Raw genomic sequence first — 24,675 nt, forward strand, 5'->3', positions numbered from 1 at the left:
AGAAGTGAGTCTGACATGAGCTTTTTCGCAGAAGTACTGCTAACTCAGCTGTACAGGGCTAGGGGCTCAGAAGCCAAGGAGAAAGGAGATGAAAAGCAGAATGAGCATTTTTTGCAGAGCAGAGAGTTTTCAGCAGACTCACAGTATAAGAAGACAAAAATTGGAGTTTAGGACCTGCTGAGGTTCTCATCTCAGGCTCTCAGTCAGCACCCCTGGGGATCTAGGGTTGAGGAAACCCAAAAGTGGACCAAATCTTAGGTGTCGGCAAAACAGCCTTAACTGGACTGAGTGCCTGATTGGATTGAGGCACTCTCTTTTCTACTGTGGGCAAAGAATATGGTAAATACTCTCATAAGAGAGAAGACATCATTCAGACCATCTTCATACACAATGCTGGACATTTAATAAAAATATTGTCAAGCATATGAAGAAAGAAGCCAAGAAGAAAAACAGAAAATGTAAACATACTCACAAGTGACCCATATATTGGACTTATTAACCATGGTCTTTAAAGTGACTGTGATTAATATATTTGAGGAAATAGATGACAAGATGGTGAACCTGTTTTTCAATAATAAAATAAAAACTCTAAAACTGAAAAATACAAAATGAAATTAAACTAATAGACTGTGTAATAATAAATTAGACACAGCAAAGAGAGCTAGTGAACCTTAAAATAACAAAAAATAATCAAACTGAAAATGAGAAAAAGTAAGAATACAGATAATAAAGTAAGGGATACATGCAAGAGAGTAAAAAGTTCTAACATAAAAGACCCAAAAAGAGGGGAAAGAAGGGAGCAAAAATAATATTTGAAACAATAATGGCAGAGAATTATGAGAATTACAAAAATCATCAAGCTTCACATACTCAAGAAGGGCTGAAAACCCCAAGCAGGATAAACACAAGGAAATAAAATCATGCCTAGAAAAGCAGTTGAAAAACAAATATACAAAGAAAAGTGTTAAAAGTAGGCAAAGAAAAATAGATGCAACATCAAATAGCAACAGTAAGACTGACAGCCCACTTTTCCAAGAAAGGATAAAAGCCAGAGACAGTGGAATGGCATCTTTAAAATGCTGTGTGGGGGCGGGGGGGGGGGGACTGCATTCCCAGGATTTTATTCATCCAATGAAATTATCTTCAAAAGCAAAGGCAAAGATAATTCATTTCCAGACCAAAAAAAAAACCTAAGAATATTCTTTTACAGAAAATATGACACAGAGGTAGTTGAGTATCACAAAAAAAAAAAAGAAAGAAAGAAAATATGCACTACAAGAAACACAAATGAAGTCTTTTTTTTTTTTTTTTTTTTAATTCAGAAGGAAAAGATCCCCGGGGGAAACACAGAAATTCAGAAAGTAATGAAAAGCAATGGATAGGGTAAATGTGTCAGTAAACCTAAATGAAAATTGATTGTAAAAAACAATGATGCTAGTGTCTCATGGGGGTTGAAATATAATTTAAATGAATTATAATAATGGCACAAGAGGCAGAAGGTGGGGGAGGGAGGATGGATAAGGGGAGGACACAGGGTAGAGTGAAAGTGTTCTCAGAGTCTAACACTGTCTGGAATGCAATAAGTAAAAGCAGCACTGAGGTAATCACATATACACAAAATGAAACGTAAAATGGGAACAAATGTGTAACATGCTAGCAGAGAGAAAAAAGGGAAAGTTAAAAATAATGCATGATTAGTCCAAAAAATAAAGCAAAAAAAGAAAGGAAGAAAGTGGTACATAAAACAGATGGAACACAAATAGGAAACAAACGTGAATAATTATATTAAATGCTTTAAATACTCAAACTAAAGACCAAAACTGTCAGGCTGGATTTTTAAAAACTCATTTACATGCTGCTTAAGAAGATTCAGAATAAACATAAGGGCATAGAAAAACTGAAGTATAAACATGGAAAAAGATATACCATGTACATATTGGCCCAAAGAAAGCTGTTATGGTTCCATTAAAATTAGAAAGGTAGACTTTAAAGCAGAAAGCAATACTAGAGGAGAGATACTTCACAATAAAGATACATCAATTCTAAATTTATATAGTATGCACCTAAAAACAGAGCCTCAAAGTTAATAAAACCAAGAGTTAGCAAATATAAAAAGAGAAACTTGAAATCTATAATCATAATGGGAAAGCTTAACCCTCTCTCAGTAACCAATAGATGAGAAAAAAATATTAGTGGGGATATAGAAGACTTGTACTGTAACATTTTTAAAACTGACATCCTAGCATATATAGAATGTGTAACCAAACAACCTCAGTATGTGCATTGTTTTAAAGTAGACACACAAGATATATATATAAAAATTGACAACATGCAGGGCCCTAAAGCAAGTAGAAACAAATTTTAAAGAACTAAAACCATTCAAAGTATATTCTTTGGAAAAAGAATAAAGGGAACCCAAACTGGAAAAGAAGAAGTAAAACTGTCACTGTTTGCAGACGACATGATACTATACATAGAAAATGCTAAAGATGCTACCAGAAAACTACTAGAGCTCATCAATGAATTCAGTAAAGTTGCAGGATACAAAATTAATGCACAGATATCTGTTGCGTTTCTATACACTAACAATGAAAGATCAGAAAGAGAAATTAAAGAAACAATCCCATTTACCATCACATCGAAAATAATAAAATACCTAGGAATAAACCTACCTAACAAGGCAAAAGACTTCTACTCTAAAAACTATAATATGCTGATGAAAGAAATCGAAGATGACACAAACAGATGGAAAGATATACCATGTTCATGGATTGGAAGAATCAATATTGTAAAAATGACTATATTACCCAAGGCAATCTACAGATTCAATGCAATCCCTATCAAATTACCAATGGCATTTTTCACAGAACTACAACAAAAAATTCTTAAAATTTGTATGGAGGACTTCCCTGGTGGTGCAGTGGTTAAGAATCTGCCTGCCAATTCAGGGGACATGGGTTCGAGCTCTGGTCCAGGAAGATTCCACATGCCACAGAGCACCTAAGCCCACGAGCCACAACTACTGAGCCCGCATGCCACAACTACTGAAGCCTGTGTGCCTAGAGCCCATGCGCTGCAACAAGAGAAGCCACCACAGTGAGAAGTCTGCACACCACAAGGAAGAGTAGCCCCCACTCGCCACGACTAGAGAAAGTCCGCAAGCAGCAACAAAGACCCAACACAGCCAAAAATGAATAAATTAATTAAATTTGTATGGAGGCACAAAAGACCCCAGATAGCCAAAGCAATCTTGAGAAAGAAAAACAGAGCTGGAGGAATCAGTCTCCCTGATTTCAGACTATACTACAAAGCTACAGTCATCAAAACAGTATGGTACTATCATAAAAACAGACATATAAATCAACGGAACATGATAAAAAGCCCAGAAATAAACCCACGCACCTGTGGTCAATTAATCTATGAAAAAGGAGGCATGACTATACAATGGAGAAAAGACAGTCTCTTCAATAAATGGTGCTGGGAAAACTGGACAGCTACATGTGAAAAAATAAATTAGAACATTTTTTAACACTATACACAAAAACAAACTCAAAATGGATTAAAGACCTACATGTAAGACTAAATGTAAGATACTAAATGTAAGATACTACACAACACTTATAGGAAAATACAGGCGGAACACTCTTTGACATAAATCACAGCAATATCTTTTTCGATCTGTCTCTTACTGTAATGGAAATAAAAACAAAAATAAACAAATGGGACCTAATTAAACTCAAACGTTTTGAACAGCAAAGGAAACCACAAACAAAACGAAAAGACAACCCACAGAATAGGAGAAACTATTTGCAAATGATGTGACTGACAAGGGATTTATCTCCAAATTTTACAAACAGCTTATGCAGCTTAATATCAAAAAAAAAAAAAAAAACAACCCAATCAAAAAATGAGCAGAAGACTTAAAGAGACGTTTCTCCAAAGAAGCCATATACTTGGCCAAGAGGCAGATGAAAAAATGCTCAACATTGCTAATTATTAGAGAAATGCAAATCAAAACTACAATGAGATATCACCTCACACCAGTCAGAAAAGCCATCATCAAAAAGTCTACAAACAATAAATGCTGAAGAGGGTGTGGAGAAAAGGGAGCCCTCCTACACTGGTGGTGGGAATGTAAACTGGTACAGCCACTATGGAGAACAATATGGAGGTTCCCTAAGAAACTAAAAACAGAGTTACCATACAATCCAGTAATCCCACTGCTGGGCATATATCTGAAGAAAAACATGGTTTGAAAGGATACATGCACCTCAATGTTCACTGCAGCACTGTTTACAAGAGCCAAGACATGGAAGCAACCTAAATGTCCATCGACAGATAAATGGATAAAGAAGGTGTGGTACAAACATACAATGGAATATTACTCAGCCATTAAAAAGAATGAAATAATGCCACTTGCAGCAACATGAATGGACCTGGAGATTATCATACTAACTGAAGTAAGTCAGGCAGAGAAAGACAAATATCATATGACATCATTTATATGCAGAGTCTAAAAAAAATGATACAAACTTATTTACAAAACAGAAACAGACTCACAGACTTATTAGAGGACAAATGTGGTTATCAGGGGGAAAGTGGGAGGAGGGATAGATTGGGAGTTTGGGACTGACATGTACACACTGCTATATTTAAAATATATAACCAACACGGACCTACTGTATAGCATGGGGAACTCTGCTCAATACTCTGTAATAACCTAAACGGGAAAAGAATTTGAAAAAGAATAGATGCATGTATATGTATAACTGAATCACTCTGTTGTACACGTGAAACTAACACAACATTGTTAATCAACTGTACTCCAATCTAAAATAAAAATTTTTTTAAATAATAAAATTTAAAAAATAAAACAAACTATATTCTCTGACCACAGTAAAAGTAAACTAGAAACAAAGAGCAAAAAGATAACTAGAAACTCCACCAACTGTTTAGATATTAAGAAGTACATTTCAACATGACTCTGTGTCCAAAAAATCACAATGGAAATTATAACTTAAACTAAATGACAATTAAAATATGACATAACAAAACTTGCAGGAGGCAGCTAAAGCATGCTTAGAGGAAAACTGATAGCCTTCAATGAAAATAGGTTTTATAAAGAATACTGAAGGATTTTCAAGATAGCGGAGGAGTAAGACATGGAGATCACCTTCTTCCCCACAAATACATCTACATGTGGAACAACTCCTACAGAACAACTACTGAATGCTGGCAGAAGGCCTCAGACTTCCCAAAAGAGATATACTTTTTTTCCTTCTTTTCTTTTTGTGAGCATGTATGTGTATGCTTTTTGTGTGATTTTGTCTGTATAGCTTTGCTTTTACCATTTATCCTAGCATTCTCTCTGTCTGTTTTTCTTTTCCTTTATTTTTATTATTTTTTTTTTTTTTTTTTTTTTGCGGTACGTGGGCCTCTCACTGTTGTGGCCTCTCCCGTTGCGGATCACAGGCTCCAGATGCGCAGGCTCAGCGGCCATGGCTCACGGGCCCAGCCGCTCCGTGGCATGTGTGATCTTCCCAGACCGGGGCACAAACTCATTTCCCCTGCATCGGCAGGTGGACTCTCAACCACTGCGCCACCAGGGAAGCCCTACTTTTTTTTTTTTTATTTTTAATAAATTTTTCATTTTAATAATATTTCATTTCATTTATTTTTTTCTCCCTTTTCTTCTGAGCCGTGTGGCTGACAGGGTCTTGGTGCTCCAGCCAGGGGTCAGACCTGTGCCTCTGAGGTGGGAGAGCCAAGTTCAGGACATTGGTCCACCAGAGACCTCCCAGCTCAACTTAATACCAAACAGCAAAAGCGCTCCCAGAGATCTCCATCTCAACGTTAAGACCCAGCTCCACTCAATGACCAGCAAGCTACAGTGCTGGACACCCTATACCAAACAACTAGCAAGACAAGAACGCAACACCATCCATCAGCAGAGAGGCTGCCTGAAGTCATGATAAGATCACAGGCACCCCAAAACACACCACTGGACGTGGTCCTGCTCACCAGAAAGACAAGATCCAGCCTATCCACCAGAACACAGGCACCAGTCCCCTCCACCAGAAGGCTACCCAACCCACTGAACCAACCTTTGCCACTGGGGGGAGACACCAAAAACAATGGGAACTACGAAACTGAAGCCTGCAAAAAGGAGACCCCAAACACAGTAAGTTAGGCAAAATGAGAAGACACAGAAACACACAGCAGATGAAGGAGCAGGTAAAAACCCATCAGACCAAACAAATGTAGAGGAAATAGGCAGTCTACCTGAAAAAGAATTCAGAGTAATGACAGTAAAGATGATCCAAAATCTTGGAAACAGAATGCAGAAAATAAAAGAAACGTTTAACAAAGACCTAGAAGAACTAAAGAGCAAACAACCAATGATGAACAACACAATAAATGAGATTAAAACTTCTCTAGAAGGAATCAATAGCATAATAACTGAGTCAGAAGAACAGATAAGTGACCTGGAAGATAAAAAAGTGGAAATAACTACAACAGAGCAGAATAAGGAAACAAGAATGAAAAGAATTGAGGACAGTCTCAAAGACCTCTGGGACAACATTTAATGCACTAACATTCGAATTACAGGGGTCCCAGAAGAAGAAGAGAAAAAGAAAGGGACTGACAAAATATTTGAATAGATTATACTTGAAAACTTCCCTAATATGGGAAAGGAAAGATTCAATCAAGTCCAGGAAGAGCAGAGAGTCCCATACAGGATAAATCCAAGGAGAAACACAGCAAGACACACTTTAATCAAACTATCAAAAATTAAATACAAAGAAAAAATATTAAAAGCAGCAAGAGAAAAACAACAAATAACATACAAGGGAATCCCCATAAGGTTAACAGCTGATCTTTCAGCAGAAACTCTGTAAGCCAGAAGGGAGTGGCAGGACATATTTAAAGTGATGAAAGGGAAAAACCTACATCCAAGATTACTCTACCCAGCAAGGATCTCATTCAGATTCCACGGAGAAATTAAGACCCTTACAGACAAGCAAAAGCTAAGAGAATTCAGCACCACCCAACCAGCCTTACAACAAATGCTAAAGGAACTTCTAGGCAGGAAACACAAGAGATGGAAATCACCTACAATAACAAACCCAAAACAATCAACAAAATGGTAATAGGAACATATGTACTGATAACTACCTTAAATGTAAACAGATTAAATGCTCCAACCAAAAGACATAGACTGGCTGAATGGATACAAAAACAATATATATGCTGTCTACAACAGACCAACCTCAGACGTAGGGACAAATACAGACTGAAAGTGAGGGGATGGAAAAAGATATTCCATGCAAAAGGAAACCAAAAGAAAGCTGGAGTAGCAATTCTCATATCAGACAAAATAGACTTTAAAATAAAGACTATTAGAAGAGACAAAGAAGGGCACTACATAATGATCAAGGGATCGATCCAAGAAGAAGATATATCAATTATAAATATTTATACACCCAACATAGGAGCACCACAATACATAAGGCAAATGCTAACAGCCATAAAAAGGGAAATCGACAGTAACACAATCATAGTAGGGGACTTTAAAACCCAACTTTCACCAATGGACAGATCATCCAAAATGAAAATAAATAAGGAAACACAAGCTTTAAATGATACATTAAACAAGATGGACTTAATTGATATTTATAGAACATGCATCCAAAAATAACAGAATACAGTTTCTTCTCAAGTGCTCATGGAACATTCTCCAGGATAGATCATATCTTGGGTCACAAATCAAGCATTGGTAAATTTAAGAAAATTGAAATTGTATCAAGTATCTTTTCCGTCCACAATGCTATGAGACTAGATATCAATTACAGGGGAAAATCTGTAAAAAAATACAAACACATGGAGGCTAAACAATACACTACTTAATAACGAAGTGATCACTGAAGAAATCAAAGAGGAAATCAAAAAATACCTAGAGGGGCTTCCCTGGTGGCGCAGTGGTTGAGAGTCTGCCTGCCGATGCAGGGGACACGGGTTCATGCCCCGGTCCGGGAGGATCCCACATGCCGCAGAGCGGCTGCACCCGTGAGCCATGGCCGCTGAGCCTGTGCGTCCAGAGCCTGTGATCCGCAATGGAGAGGCCATAGCAGTGAGAGGCCCGTGTACCACAAAAAAAAAAAAAAAAAAAAAAAACACCTAGGAACATATGACAGTGATAACATGATGACCCAAAACCTATGGGATGCAGCAAAAGCAGTTCTAAGAGGGAAGTTTATAGCAATACAATCCTACCTCAAGAAACAAGAAACATCTCAGAAAAACAACCTAACCTTACACCTAAAGCAATTAGAGAACGAAGAACAAAAACACCCTAAAGTTAGCAGAAGGAAAGAAATCATAATGATCAGATCAGAAGTAAATGAAAAAGAAATGAAGAAAACAATAGCAAAGATCAATAAAACTAAAAGTTGGTTCTTTGAGAAGATAAACAAAATTGATAAACCATTAGCCAGACTCATCAAGAAAAGAAGGGAGAAGACTCAAATCAATAGATTTAGAAATGAAAAAGAAGTAACAACTGACACTGCAGAAATACAAAGGATCATGAGAGATTACTACAAGCAACTACATGCCAATAAAATGGACAGCCTGGAAGAAATGGACAAATTCTTAGAAAAGCACAAGCTTCTGAGACTGAACCAGGAAGAAATAGAAAATATAAACACACCAATCACAAGCACTGAAATTAAGACTGTGATTAAAAATTTTCCAACAAACAAAAGCCCAGGACCAGATGACTTCAGAGGCAAATTCTATCAAATATTTAGAGAAGACATAACACCTACCCTTCTCAAACTCTTCCAAAATACAGCAGAGGGAGGAACACTCCCAAACTCATTCTACAGGGCTACCATTACCCTAATACCAAAACCAGAGAAAGATGTCACAAAGAAAGAAAACTACAGGCCAATATTACTGATGAACATAGATGCAAAAATCCTTAACAAAATAGTAGCAAAGAGAATCCAACAGCACATGAAAAGGATTACACACCATGATCAAGTGGGGTTTATCCCAGGAATGCAAGGATTCTTCAATACATGCAAATCAATCAATGTGATAAACCAGATTAACAAGTTGAAGGAGAAAAACCATATGATCATCTCAATAGATGCAGAAAAAGTTTTCAACATAATTCAACACCCATTTATGATAAAAACCCTCCAGAGAGGAGGCATAGAGGGAACTTACTTCAACATAATAAAGGCCATATATGACAAACCCACAGCCAACATCAGTCTCAATGATGAAAAACTGAAACCATTTCCTCTAAGATCAGGAATAAAATAAGGTTGTCCACTCTCACCACTATTATTCAACATAGTTTTGGAAGTTTTAGCCACATCAATCAGAGAAGAAAAAGAAATAAAAGGGATCCAAATCGAAAAAGAAGAAGTAAAGCTGGCACTGTTTGCAGATGACATGATACTATATGTAGAGAATTCTAAAGATGCTACCAGAAAACTACTAGAGCTAATTAATGAATTTGGTAAAGTAGCAGGATACAAAATTAATACACAGAAATCCCTTGCATTCCTATACACTAATGATGAAAAATCTGAATGAGAAATTAAGGAAACACTCCCATTTATGACTGCAACAAAAAGAATAACATACCTAGGAATAAACCTACCTAAGGAGACAAAAGACCTGTATGCAGAAAACTATAAGACACTGATGAAAGAAATTAAAGATGATACAAATAGATGGAGAGTTATACCATGTTCTTGGATTGGAAGAATCAACATTGTGAAAATGACTATGCTACCCAAAGCAATCTACAGATTCAGTGCAATCCCTATCAAACTACCAATGGCATTTTTCACAGAACTAGAACAAAAAAATTCACATTTTGTATAGAAACACAAAAGACCCCGAATAGCCAAAGCAATCTTGAGAAAGAAAAATGGAGCTGGAGGAATCATGTTCCTGAATTTCAGACAATACTGCAAAGCTACAGTAATCAAGACAGTATGGTATTGGCACAAAAACAGAAATATAAATGATTGGAACAGGATAGAAAGTCCAGAGATAAACCCACGCACATATGGTCACCTTATTTTTGATAAAGGAGCAAGAATATAGAATGGAAAAAAGACAGCCTCTTCAATAAGTGGTGCTGGGAAAACTGGACAGCTACATGTAAAAGAATGAAATTAGAATACTCCCTAACACCAAACACAAAAATAAACTCAAAATGGATTAAAGACCTAAATGTAAGGCCAGACACTATAAAACTCTTATAGAAAAGCACAGGCAGAACACTCTATGACATAAATCACAGCAAGATCCTTTTTGACCCACCTCCTAGAGAAATGGAAATAAAAACAAAAATAAACAAATGGGACCTAATGAAACTTAAAAGCTTTTGCACAGCAAAGGAAACCATAAACAAGACGAAAAGACAACCCTCAGAATGGGAGAAAATATTTGCAAATGAATCAACTGACAAAGGATTAATCTCCGAAATTTACAAGTAGCTCATGTAGCTCAATATTAAAAAAACAAACAACCCAATCCAAAAATGGGCAGAAGACCTAAATAGACATTTCTCCAAAGAAGATATACAGATTGCAAACAAACACATGAAAGGATGCTCCACATCACTAATTATTAGAGAAATGCAAATCAGAACTACAACGAGGTATTATCTCACACCAGTCAGAATGGCCATCATCAAAAAATCTACAAACAATAAATGCTGGAGAGGGTGTGGAGAAAAGGAATCCTCATGCACTGTTGGTGGGAGTTTAAATTGATACAGCCACCTTGGAGAACAGTATGGAGGTTCCTTAAAAAATTAAAAATAGAACTACCATACGACCCAGCAATCCCAATACTGGGCATATACCCTGAGAAAACCATAATTCAAAAAGAGTCATGTACCACAATGTTCACTGCAGCTCTATTTACAATAGCCAGGACATGGAAGCAACCTAAGTGTCCATCGACAGATGAATGGATAAAGAAGATGTGGCACATATATACAATGGAATATTACTCAGCCATAAAAAGAAATGAAATTGAGTTATTTGTAGTGAGGTGGATGGACCTAGAAGCTGTCATACAGGGTGAAGTAAGTCAGAAAGAGAAAAACAAATACCGTATACTAACACATATATATGAAATCTAAAAAAAAAAATGTTCTGAAGAACCTAGGGGCAGGACAGGAATAAAGATGCAGACGTAGAGAATGGACTTGAGAACATGGAGAGTGGGAAGGGTAAGCTGGGACGAAGTGAGAGAGTGGCATGGACATATATACACTACCAAATGTAAAATAGATAGCTAGTGGGAAGCAGCCACGTAGCACAGGGACATCAGCTCGGTGCTTTGTGACCACCTGGAAGGGTGGGATAGGGAGGGTGGGAGGGAGACGCAAGAGGGAGGAGATATGGGGATATGTGTATATGTATAGCTGATTCACTTTGTTGCAGGGCAGAAACTGACACACCATTGTGGAGCAGTTATACTCCAATAAAGATGTTAAAAAAAGAAAAATAAATACAACTGTCTTTATAGAAAACCAAATACCTACAAAAATCTAAAAACTATTTAATAAGTTAATTTAGGAAGGTCACTGAAATAGGTCAACAAATAAAAATCAACTATATTTCTATATTCTAACAGCAAACAATTAGAAAATGAAATCTTCAAATGCCAGTTACAGTAGCATAAATATATATTACCAGTGACATCATTTTTTAGATTTATAACACCTATATCCCAGTATTTCTGCCCTTAAAGCGGGCAGTTTATGCTCACCTCAATCTTGTTGTAGATTGTCCTAATTTTATTAAAGGAACCAGAATTATAGAATTGAATATATAATCTCCAAAAGTTTTGATGTTGGCTGAAATTCTTTTAAATTATTAAAGAGGTAAAAATAAAGTCATTTTGTATACTCTGAGTAACACATATATATACAAATAAGAAAATATTTTGTATTTCCTTGTTTAGTATCTCAAAATGAAATTTAAAGATAAAATATCCTACCTAACACACAATTAAACAACAATAACTATACCACACATACCAACAACAATGTAAAAGAGAAAGGAAAGAAAAGTTAATAAATATAGCAAAACAATATGGATTTCAATATGCAAATACTCAAGTAAGACTGTATTAGATGACATTAATAGTCAGATACATGTACAGGTACATAGATTGAATGAGACAGGTGTGTCGTTTTGATGTCTCAAACCAATTGACGCTTTGGGTAAGTGATTTTTCCAAACAAAATTAAGTGTAATCTTTCCTTGCTTTACACAACATTTTTAATCCCAGAAACTTCAGTGTATATGTAATACCAACTTATATTCTAGGCTCAGAAAAGTATAGAGGGTTTACACTTATGTCTTCAGCAAAACATCTGAAAGTTGCACAGGACAAGAGATAATTAAATTCATCATTAAATGGAACAGTCCGGAACATTGCAGGACATCTATCATTTCCCAGTGAATGCTGCTACAGCCCCTTGCATATTTCTAGTATGTTCCACAGGAAGCAGTATTGTGTCCATTTGAGAAGCAATGGCATAGTCCAGGCTCTAAACCCAGCTCTATCTCATGCCAGCCGTGAAAGCTGAGAACTCACTCAGCCATTTACAGATCACCCCAACCAATACACATCGTTTGCCTGACCTATGCAGTCCCAAGCAGGAAGCACAAATTCTTGAAAGAATCTGAGTCTTCTCTAAAGGTAGTCATGGTTGTTAAAAAAAAAAAAAAAAAAAAAACACACACACAACATTTTTGGATTTCCTTGCACTTACTTCATTTTGAATTACAGATTGGGGGATGTACACCATAGTGTTTTAAATATTTAGGGTTTAAAAGTCTGGATCTGACCATATTCAAACTCCCAATCAGATTCTGTAATAACTTTCAGGAAAAAATCAGATTCTTTCAGGAATCAGTGTGCTCTAATCCTAGTTTTACCATGTTAAAATGTTATGCATAACTTTATTTGCTCACAAAATGTCATGTTTGTTATTCTGAAATAAAACATAGAAAAATTGAAAAGAGAACTATTTGCCCTAAACTGTTGTAGGGAAAAAAAAAATGTTGCCACCCAAACTTTCAAACTCTCCACTCCTATTCTTTCGTATCTCTGCTTCTAAAACCTTACTCATAAAAGAGAGAACTTACAAAATAAAAGGAAAATTTGCAGCTGAACTTAGAGTTAAAATGCCTATTTTCCAAATAAACACAATCTAGAAAAATACACAAAAGCCATCATTTTCTATGGTTCACATTTCCCTTTTTATAATAAGTAAATTAATTCTAGCAATAAATGATGTTGAAAATTTTATTAAAAACTCTGCAATTTTCCCACGCTACTTATTCTCAAAGCCCTTGCCTACCACGTGAATGGTTTTGAAGGTAAAATGAGCTGGGTTTGAATCCCGGCTCTGCCACTTACTAGCTATGTGCCCCGTAAAAAGTTCTTAATCCATTTCTTAACATGTAAAATACCCCCAACCTTGCAGTGCTGTGACAATGTGTAAAGTACCTTGAAAAGAGCTTTTCACATACTACTTGTTCGTTAAATAGGAGCTATGGCTGTTATTATTATAATTAGCTGTCATGCTTGCCAATACCTACTTATTAACTCATTCAACTATTTTCTTCTGAGTTGCCTCATACAGAATTTTTTTTTCCTGGTTTGCAAAGCATTTTGAGATGTGCTGGGTAAATGTTATACAATGCCTTTTGTGTTTAAAAGCCTCACTGGACTGTCTTAAGACAAGATGTACTAAAAAGAGAAAAAAGAAAGAAAGGCATTTATTAAACCACAGCTCAACATTTACAGAACACTAGTCATGTGATGGTAGCTTATAAAATTCAGTTTTTGCCTACCAACAGCCTGATGCTTTATTTGTCCCTGTCAACCTCTTAAAATTTTACCTGGTGCCTGTTTCCAAGGAGAGTTGACTTCTAAACAATGCACAACATTTTAATAGTTTTCCTGTGGTACTTTTCAGCACAAAGACTCTAATTTTTAGATATTTGTGTTTCATATTCAGGTCACCAACTGGCACTTTGGAACCTACAAATAGCTCTCATGGTATAGTTACCACGGTCATACGTTCTCTTCAACATGGTCACACACCCCACCTCACATCTCACACTCAGCTGGTCCTGTCAACACATGCCCATCTCCCGGCCCTGAAAGGATTCTTTGATCCCTAAGAGGTTAGCTTAGAAGGGCCTTGGGGGAAACACAATAATTCATAACCTATTTGGGGTCTTAGACCCCTTGGAAATTCTGAGGAAAACTACTGACATTCTCAACATACATAAACAAAAATGGACTGCATTTCATAGACTCCTTGACAAACGAGGAAGCTGTGATTGATTTCAGTGTTTCTCAAACTCTTTTGACTGGGATTCACAGCGAGAAACTGATCTGACATCAATACAGCCCATATCTACATACATAAACAAACATAAACATCTAAAACAGAAGTTACAGGAAACAATTATTTACACTTACCATATGCAATGGTTTCTGACATTTTCTATTCTATTTCATCTTTCTAAAAGGTTGCTTGAGACTCACTAAATTGCTTTCTTACCACCCACAATCTGAAGAACAGTCATCTGGTCTAACAGTTATCCATTTTAGAGATAAGGAAACAGGTCCGAAAAAATCATGGGTATTGTGCTCGGTCACCAACGAGTTAGTGGCAAAACAAGCCAGAACCTAACCACCCTGACTTCCAACCAAGGCTCCTTCCAGAACAAAGTGAAACAAAAATTCTAAATACCAACTCCCCTAAAAAAGCAGCTGGGGATTTGAAGCCTAAAGCATCCTGCCTGATACACTGAGAAACTGGGAGTGTTTCAATTCCAAATGGGGGTGAATATTAACCTAACATGAGCCTCCAGCTCAGGCAGTCTTAACTTTTTCTAAACCATGCCCCTGGCCTAGCATGACATGGCACATAAGCACATTTTTTTCGTTCCAGAAACCTTTTCTCCAGCTACTGAAAACGACACAGGAAGGGCCAACATTCTCCCTGAGTTTATTTAAAATATTCTGATTACACAGACACAGGTTTTATTTGTCCATGAGAGCTTGGCTTAGAAACAGCAGTAGACAGGCACTCTTTGCATTTACCTGGGCCATGCAAATCTGTTTTCCTCCTCGCTAAGGCTGTTTAATCAAAATTTAAACATCAAAACCGCAGAGATCGCTATGTGGAACCGACACCAGCTACCCCAGACCCTTTTAAAGCCTCAGTTATAGTAAGTGAAATTGCTTAAGAGCCTTCATCACAAGCAGCGTGATAGATTAAAATACCAGCCTTCCTACCGGCATCAGGCTGTGTGTGGTTTTGTTTGGTTGGTTGCTTTTTGTTTGTTTTTAATATGGAATAAACATCACTGTTCATTACAAGTTGAGAATCTTATAACATGCCAGAGCGTGTGCCTGAGGACTGGGCTGGTGAAGGCCAAGCGGGCGGCCCTGCATGCAGTTAGGAGAAGGCTTGGGGCCTGGGCGGTCTCACCAATGAAGAGAACCACCCAGCTCCGGTGTTGCGGAGGGTCGGTGGGCGTGAACAACCTGCTCCGGCGCTGTGTGCCAGCCTCCACCTGAGCACCCAAGCCCGGTGCCCAAGGGCAAAGTGCTGGGGCCTCCTTAAAGCAGAGCGTGCTGGGAGGAGAGGGAGGGGTGGAAATTGCTGCAGAGAGGCTTGAGGTGAGATCAGCGAACGCCTGCTGGGGAAAAGGGGGGCGGGCAAACCCTAAAATTAGCTGGGGGGAGGCAGGGGCTGAGCCAGGCTACGCGGAGACTCGGCGGCTGCCCCGGAGCTTTCCCGGGAGCCCAGCCGCCCTGCGCCTTCCTCCTGCGGCAGGACCAGGAGCCGCACCTACGCAACACCACGGAAGGGCTCCTTCCTGGAAACAGGATTGGGGAACGCGTGTAGCCTCCCGAGCCTTGGGATCTATCGCTCCTCCCCCATCTGCGGCAGAAAATGTTAAGGACCCTCGGAATTTGAAACCCCAGAATCCTCCAGAATCCTTGTTGTTGAACTTAATATTTATTTGGCTGGCTCATTTGAGAGACCTGACCTTTCCTGAGTTTTCATTTAAATCCGTTTCTCTCCTCCCCCATGCCTCAAGCGGAATTGGCCGGGGGTTGAGGGGGAGGGGGCGAGAGCGAGGGGGGGATGCGAAGGGGGGTTGTTACCAGGGATCTAGGGGATGGAAGCTAGCAGAGTGGGGGGAGTTTGCATCTGAGTATCTCTCTGCAAGATAAACACTTCTGAAGGTCAGTGACGGCTCCCCATTGGATCCTCCCGAAAAGGTGAATGTTCATTAAAGGCTTCTCCCTCTACATTTTTCTTAAGAACCCAAACTGCAAAAGTCCGAAGTATTTCAGATATTGCAATTCCAATAAAGCACCGGAAACCTATATATTAATTAAGTATTCTGAACACTTGCAAAATAAAAGGGAACTATTATAAGGAAGTCTGTGAAATGTAAATATGTGTTATTCAGCCAAGATTAAATGAAGAATGCAAAAATGTTATATTTAGTAGCACAAAAATGGACAACTGAATGACAGTATTTGGAAACCAGAAATCAGTTATTTTTAAAAGTCACGTTTATTATTATATACTAGAATTTTTAAATAATATATGCACACTAATTTTAAATCAGCCATTTAATATACACTAAACATGTCCATGGAGTGACATCTTATCCCTAGCCTCTTTTACCTACCCTCTGCAGTCGGCCCCTTACCTTTATTTTCAGAATCTTTCATTCTCTCCTTCCTCCCTCAGCTGCAAAGGAGCAGGAAAGTCCGGCTGGTTCTGCAACCCTGACTTTGGATTTGTCATTCAGACAGTCAGCGGTCTTGGGGGAGAAGTCCCTCAGCCGAGGAGCACCAGGCTCTGGTAATTGCATGCAAGTCAGCGTGCAGGGGTTATAATTTTGCTTATGCTGGAGCAGAAAGGATGGGGAATGAAGACAGACGTAAACACAAATTCCAAAACATGGCATGGAACTGGATCTGGAGCCTAGGCTTGCCTTTCCTTGCAGTAGGTTAGGGAATCAACTGTTCAGTGCCTCCTCGTCTCTGGAGAGATTTGATTCAAGTTGAAAGAGGACCACATGTGCCGTGCACCAAGCTTATTCTCAAATGGAGACCTTCACTTTGGAGGGGGATTAAGAGCCCTGTGCTTGTTTCCTCTTACATATTCATTCATTCAGCAAACACTTCTTTTACCTCTCTGTGGACCAGGCTCTATGCTAAGTATTGCGGACAGAACAGTGACGGGAACCAGCCCCAGTCCTCAAGCCACTCACCGGCTGTTACAATGCAGAGGCATACAGTGCCATCCAATGACCTATGTCTGCTGAATGGACCTGGGTTATTGAACCCAGTTCACCCAGGTGTAAGTTGGTACTCAAGGCTTTAGTGATTGGTCTTAAGCCACTGGATGGCTGAGACAGAAATGGATCTGTGGAAGCCAGACCAAACCCCCTCTCTGCTAGACAGCAAGGAGTACTCAAGCAAATCTTTCAATCATCCAATGCAAACTTACTTCCAATCATTACATACCTCAGATTCATTCTTTCATTCATTCACTCAACAACGGTTATTTGTGCCAGGCACAACTCCACCTGTTAGCAATTCAAGAGTGCAGGAAACAGACCAAGTCCCTGCTCTCGTGGCTATCACATTTGGGTGGGAGGATTCAGACAGGCCATAAACAAACAAATATAAACATATAATAAATGGCAGTAAATGCCGTGAAGAAGAATGAAGCATGATAATGAGGTAACAGAGCTGCCATTTTAGATAGTGTGGCCAGGGGAGGTGCCATTGAACTTGTTTTACAGAAAATGAACCAGTCATCACAGTCCCTTCCAAACATCTTCACTTAGAAATTGTTTTTTGAGTTGCAAACCCTCACAACTTCCTCTGCTCCAAGTGCACTCACTGATGGGTAGTGTTTATTCCCCAATATACAGACTGGTAAACTGACATCCAGAATGATTAACTGACCCAATCCAGGACCTCACTCACCTCCAAGATGGAAGAAGAGCAACAAAAAGAAATGCACCAACCTGCGCTCATCCCCAGAAATTGCTGGGTTAAGTACAATATTGAAAAGGAAAATTTGCCAGAGTAGGAGGTGAGAAAAGAGGGTTGAAGACCTCTCTCTACCACTATTACCTGAGTGGCGTAGAGCAGGTGATTTAACCTCTCTGGTACCAGTTTCCTCATCTGTAAAGTGGGGCTAATCATCCGTGCCCTGTGTGTGGTCCAGGCTGTTCAGAAGATCAAAAGGGAGAGCAGATGTGGTACTTTGTAAACTAAGTTCTACATAAGTGTAAAGGATAATTATCAACATACTTGGGCACATTAAGAGAACTAATTGCTAGTGTTTACCTGCTCACTACGGCAGCCCGAGAGTCAAATATAGCTATAGAGGGAAAGCCTGTCGTGGCCACTAGGGGTCCTGGAGTTGATTTCTAGCCGCCACAATTTAAAGACTCCCTTAAAGTTTGGGGAAATTTTATTTTGTTTTTGTTCCCATCTTTCCTTGACAGTGGATAATATCCTTATGCATCCTTGACAACTTAAGGCCAATGAGGAACATCTGCCTTCATTGGAACTCTTCACTGGCCACCAAATGAGGCATGTTGCCCCATAAACCACATCAAAGAAACGGGCATCTCCATCTCCAAGGACCAAGGCCAGGGCAGCCAAAACGTACCCAGTTAGGAGCACCTTTAGGGGCAGATAGGGTGAAGGAGGGGGTGATGAGAAGACACCATCCGTGTACTCTTTCATCCAATAAATATTCATTATGCCAGACACTGCTCTGAAGACTGAGAATGACACAGTGCTGAACAAAACATTCTGTCCTCAAAGAGCTTGTGGTCTCAGAACAAGAGGTTTCTACAACGTCTACTGATTTACTGAGTTAGGCCGAGGACTGGGTCTGAATAGTAGGGCAAGGGCTATAAAGCAGGAGAGACCAGGTTCAAACATGGGCTCTGCCACTTCCTGGCTCCTAGAGTAAGCTGGGATATGTTCCTGCACCTCTCTAAGTCTCCATTTCCTGATCTGTAAGATGAAGATACTGAAGGCACCTACCTCCTAGGGTAGGATGAGGCTCAAATGAGTTAATGCATGTAAAGTACAGAGCACAAAGCCTGACACATAAAGGGAGGGCTCCATAAATGCTGTAAGACTAATATTATCACCTACTGACCTGGATCAAGTGTACCCCTCTGCACCTCAGTTTCCTCATAAAATGCAGAAAATAATAACTAGTTTATATGGCTATTGTGAGAATTACATATCAGGAAGAAGATAAAGCCCTGGTGTAAAGGATTAGCTCACCCCCTGCCAGGCTCACTCCAGGCCCTTTTTCATCAAGCAGGCTCCCCAGGAAAAAAGACAAAGCCCGGGAGGAGTGAGGAAGTGGGAGAGAACCTGCCATTTATGTTAACAAGGAAGCAATTTTTTTACAAGAGTATGATCATTTCTAGGGTTACCTGCATTTTACTCAACACCGTATTTTGAAAAGTTTCAAAATACAAAGAGTTGGAAGAATTGCATGGCAAACATCTTCAAGTACATTTTGCTGAATTTGTTCTGTCACATAGATGTTCATCTTTCTATTCATCCTTAATAGATTTTTTTAAATTAAGTTGAAAGAGATTTGAAGTCCTCTTCAGATAAGAAGAGCCTTTATTTTCCCTGATACAAATTTTACAGAAGCCTTACACTGGCTGATTCTGTGGCCATTCCAAGCAGGGTCAGGTAAATTCTTAGAAGCCTTGTCTTGCCCACAGTAAACCTCAAGGCCACACCCAGCTGAGGGACAAGGATAGACTCAAGCCTTGGAGCCTTCCAGAACAAGGCACTGCCTCATGCTTCCAATAAACTGGTACCAACAACCATTCTAAACATCCATTAATGGAAACGATGCTCCATCTCAATAACCGGGTTTAGGGAAAGCTTCAGGCAGACTCCACTGGCCACAAGTCCCTGCACAGCTCTGCACAGTCCTTGTCTTGTTGGATGCCACTTCTGAGTCATTAGACCGGTGAGTCATGCCCAGCAAGGGAGGCCATCTTGAGAGCAAAACCAAAGAGAATTTTCAAGAACAATGAGTGACACCCTGAATTGAAAGAGAATAAGGCTCTTCATTGTCCTAGCAGAACAAAAATGAAAGAAAAAAAAACGCTGCTGTTAACACTGTGGGTTCAACTTCCCAGCTGTAAATTTTACTCCGAAGAAAAACTCAGCAACAAAGGCTTTTATATTCCCTTGGAAATCTGAGAGCAAAAGAGACTGGGAGGATATTTCTCAAATTGGGCAGACCCAATGATCTTTCGGTAACTTGCCTGGACCCTCTCTTCTGGATTAGTCATTCATTTCCAAAACATGCCAGGGTGGGGTGACAGGAGAATGACTTCACCTGCACCACCACAGTCGGTCTTCCCCCAGCCACGCCTGTCTGGTTTGCTCAGAGCATCCAAGTGGCCGTAAGCGAGATGAACTGGAGTGAGAAAACCGCTGACTGGGGGCTGGGGAGGGGATGGGGCTTTGTGATTAGGGTCACCGCAGGGAAGGGCAGCATGACTGTAAGAAAAGCTGGGTGTGCTCCGATGAAGCCAAGCCACAAGGCAAGGGGAAGAGAATTAACACATGGAGTACCCACTGTGTGCAAGGCAATCTTCTTATCATCATCACCATCCTTTCAAAGAACTTATTTGCCAAGCATGGCCTTTAGAGCGAGGACTTTCACAGCACACTGCCTGGGTTTGGATCCCAGCTTACTAGTTGTGTAACTTTGGAAACGTTACTTATCCTCTTTGTGTTTCGGTTTTCTCGTTCATAAAATAGAGACTGTAAAACAGGGTTATTGTAAGAATTAAATAAAATTAAAATATTCACAGGTTTAGGACCACGGCTGGCACACGGTAAGCAAGGCATGCACGTTAACGCTTGCCAGTCCGTCTTTTTTAGATGAGAAAAATGAGGCAGAAAGAAGAAAGGAGACTTGCCAAAGGACACATAGCAAAAAAGTAGCAGAGCCAGGATACTGCCTGTCATTTACTTCTCACAACACCCCTGTGACGGAAGTGACATCATCTTCCTTCTATTGATGAGAGCTTGGAAGCCCAAGAGCTTAGTAACCTGCTCATCGCACAAGCTGGCAAATGGGAGAGTTAAGACTGAAAAACCCACATTCACTGTCTTTAAAGCCTTTGCACATCCCACTAGGCCAACAGTTCTCAAAGGTTAGCACACACCAGAATTACTGCAGGGCTTGGTAAAGCACAGGTTGCTGGGTCCCACCTCCAGAGTCTCTGCTTTGGTAGCTCTGAGGTGGGCTCCAAGAATTTGCATTTCTAGCAAGTTCCAGGAGACACTGTTGCTGCTGGTCTGGAGACAACCCTTGAGAACTACTACTCTACAATCAGGCACCTGTATGCAGAACAGAGGGTAGGAGAAGGTATGGGGCCTAATGAGTATAAGTCCCACTCCGGCAAAGGGTTGGCTACTTCACAGAGCCTAGCAAATATATTTTGCATTTATATGGTCCTTTCATAGTTATGATATCAGTTGATCTTTCCAATATCCCTAGGTAGTGACCATTATCTCCATTCAATGTGATTTGTTTTTAGGGACATATGGCCAAAAAATGGCAGCAAGGATAAACCACAGGTCACCTGACAAGTGTTCTGTCCTTTCCTCCAGGTAACTAGTCCTGGAAAGCACTACCTGCGGATAGACTGACTCCAGGTCCAACCTGTGTCTTCCCAGGGAATAACTGAAGTTCAGGAAAGGGCACTTCGGCCACCAGCATTTGCAGGAGGCAATTTCTGGGGGGAAGAGCTCAGGACTGGTTTTCTACCATCATTTCAAGGACTGGGAAAGCCTACTGCTCACAAAATACTTCCACCAACTATCCGCTCCCTTCTCTATAAGCTAAAGCTTTGATATTTGACGTAAATCTGGTTCTCTGCAAAAGCTGGAAGCAATTTAGGGGCTTAATTTCTACTGGACACAGCTTGTTCATTTAGAACAGCTTGCATGGTTAGTAGATTTTTTTAAGTTGCTTGGACATATAAGCAGGTAAATCATTGGTATCCAGAAGATTTCAAGAACTCCTATGAGCAGATTTTTTAAAAAAACATGAACCACCAAAAAAAAAAACCATAAACAGGCGTTCACACATGTCTTGGTCACACATGGCCAATATTCATGTGAAAAGATCTCCAGCTTCATTATTCATCAGGGAAATTCAATATAAAAGCACCATGCAGTACCACTTCATACGCATCAAAAAATTCTGACAGTACTGAGTATTAGCAAGGAAGTAAGGAATCAATATATACATCCCAGAGGATTCATTCATTACTTAACCATTCATTCATCATTATCCAATAACTAAACATATTTATTGAATGTCTTCTATATTCAGGATACAATATTAAGCTGAACAGATGCCAGAGGCCCCCAGAAGCTATGCTACTTCTCATCTGTAGCCTCCTGCTGAAAAACAAAGGAAGGGAGGGTAGAAAGAAGGATACTGATGTAGAAGGCCTTCTGATTGGTCCAGAAGGGATTGCGGCCCCTGAAGAGCTTCCAGCCATGTTTTATTCCCACCGCTCATTGAACTTTCCATATTTGGGGTGTGATCATATGGTGCAATATCTGGACTAATATTAATAAAAATAACAACCACCACCTTGTGAGCTACTATGTACCAAGCACTTTATATACAATAACCCATATAATCATCACAGGAACATTATAACATAGGAGTATCATCCTTATTTTACGTATGATAGATAACTGAGTTTTAGAAAGATTTAGCACCCTGCCCAAGATCACACAGCTTATTAGTGTGCCACTTACTAGTGGCAGATTCAAATCATCGTCTGTCTGGCACCAAAGCATATGATTGTAGATGCCCCAAGTGACGCTGACATCATCGTGAGAAACTCAGGCCACCTTTAAGAAAAATTAAATAAAATTGGGATATGGATTTCATTCACTGCATAATATTTATTAATTTTACTTCTTCCCTCCATGTGTATAGATACTGGAACATGTTTATTTTGTGCCGATGTGGCAGAAAGGAAGCTGTGTGGGTAGTCAGGCCTGAATTGGCCACACACCAGTCCTATGACCTCTTGCAAGTTACTCTGTCTCTTGCTTCACTTTCCTCATTTACAAAATGGGGGAAATAAATACCATCTGTCCTCCCTCCTTCCAAGGTTAGTTAAGATCTAAACAAACAAGACCTTATAGCTGACCTACTCCATAAACTGTAAAGTATCATATAACATAAGACATTATAATGGCCTCATCTCCAGGTTGTAGGGGGGAAGGGGAAGTAGGGAAATACAGTGATCTGCCAAGATCCTACCTAAGAAAAGAGAGGTGTGGCGTGGCAATGGGCCCCAGGTAAGCCATGGGTGAACTCTACAATGGGAACAAAGAAGAAAAAGACAGGATGGTTGTGTACACAGTATACACCTGGGTTTAAAAATTATAAAACTAAAAAGCTTATTCTAACCCAATTTACTGCAGTGGGAATACCCATTTATTCCTTTTTTGTAAAACATTCACACAACACCTGGAATAACACTATGCATATAAGTATCACTCAAGGAACACTTGTTGCAATTACCAATCTATTCAACTACTCAGGCAAGCTAAAGAAAAGGGGTGGTCAGCCTTTAGACCTACTAAGTTTCCGCAACAGTTCTTGATGCAGTGTGGAAGGAATTTAATTGGCGCATTCACTAAAAGTAATAACACATCCTTTGAAAGCCGGCAGGATGACAAGGCCAAGCCACAGAACCTCCCTAACCATCAACAATAGAAAAGCTTGTTTCTAACACAATAGTTGGTGTTGTTTCTAACACAAATATTTGAAGGATAATTATTTTTGCTCTTTGTCAAATTTCTTTTTAGAATGCTTACTATGTGCCAGCACTTTACAATTATTAACTCATTAATTCATTTAATCTTCATAAAAACCCTGGGGTGGAGATGGGGGTGATGCGGCCCTGTTGCAGTCTAGCTTCTGCCCTGGCTCAGGTCGGCCATTTTAGAACTCAAGGCATGTCAGCCTCTGAAGAATCCTCAGATGATGGAAACAGACGAAAAGGACATGATAGGACACAGAGACAGGCAGACAGACAGACAGACAGACAGACACAGACAGACACACACACACACACACACACACACACACACACACACACACAAGCAGACAGGTATCTACAAAGTACCCAGCTCTGACTTAGCCTGGTGGGGGATGCAAAGATGAAGTGGATGAGAACCTGCCCACATGGAATCTATAATAGCAGATGAACAGTGACAAATGATGATGAAATACCAGCAGACAGGTTACAGGTGGCACCTATCCCAGGAAAGGCTTCACAGAGGAGATGCATTTGTGCTAGTCCTAACGGACGGGTAGGAATTGGCCAGGCTGAGACCAAGGCATGGCCACTGCAGATAGAGAGAAGGCAATGAGCCAGCAGATCGTGTCATGTCCCTGTGCTCAGAACATGTTAGTGGCTTCCCAGCTCACTTGGAATAAAATCCAAACTCATCATATACTAC

General features: G+C 39.6%; 1 protein-coding gene across 4 annotated transcripts in view; it reads right to left on the reverse strand.

Moving 5' to 3' along the window:
* DNAJC6 (DnaJ heat shock protein family (Hsp40) member C6) overlaps positions 1-24,675 on the reverse strand; it is a 152,195-nt gene that overhangs the window by 126,306 nt on the left and 1,214 nt on the right. The window contains exon 2 of one of the 4 annotated variants that reach the window (XM_033865393.2): positions 22,954-23,049. The exons of 2 other annotated variants lie outside the window; for them this stretch is intronic. Coding sequence is in view for 1 of the 2 variants with exons in the window: in XM_033865385.2 (XP_033721276.1) it covers positions 16,803-16,824 (22 nt within the window). In the remaining variant the exon portion in view is untranslated. Of the gene's footprint in view, positions 1-16,802; positions 17,708-22,953; positions 23,050-24,675 lie in introns of those variants that run through there. One more of the 4 variants, XM_033865385.2, reaches the window with a different exon arrangement.

The sequence above is a fragment of the Tursiops truncatus genome, chromosome 1 (assembly GCF_011762595.2).
Source record: "Tursiops truncatus isolate mTurTru1 chromosome 1, mTurTru1.mat.Y, whole genome shotgun sequence".
In the NCBI taxonomy this organism is placed as follows: Eukaryota; Metazoa; Chordata; class Mammalia; order Artiodactyla; family Delphinidae; genus Tursiops; species Tursiops truncatus.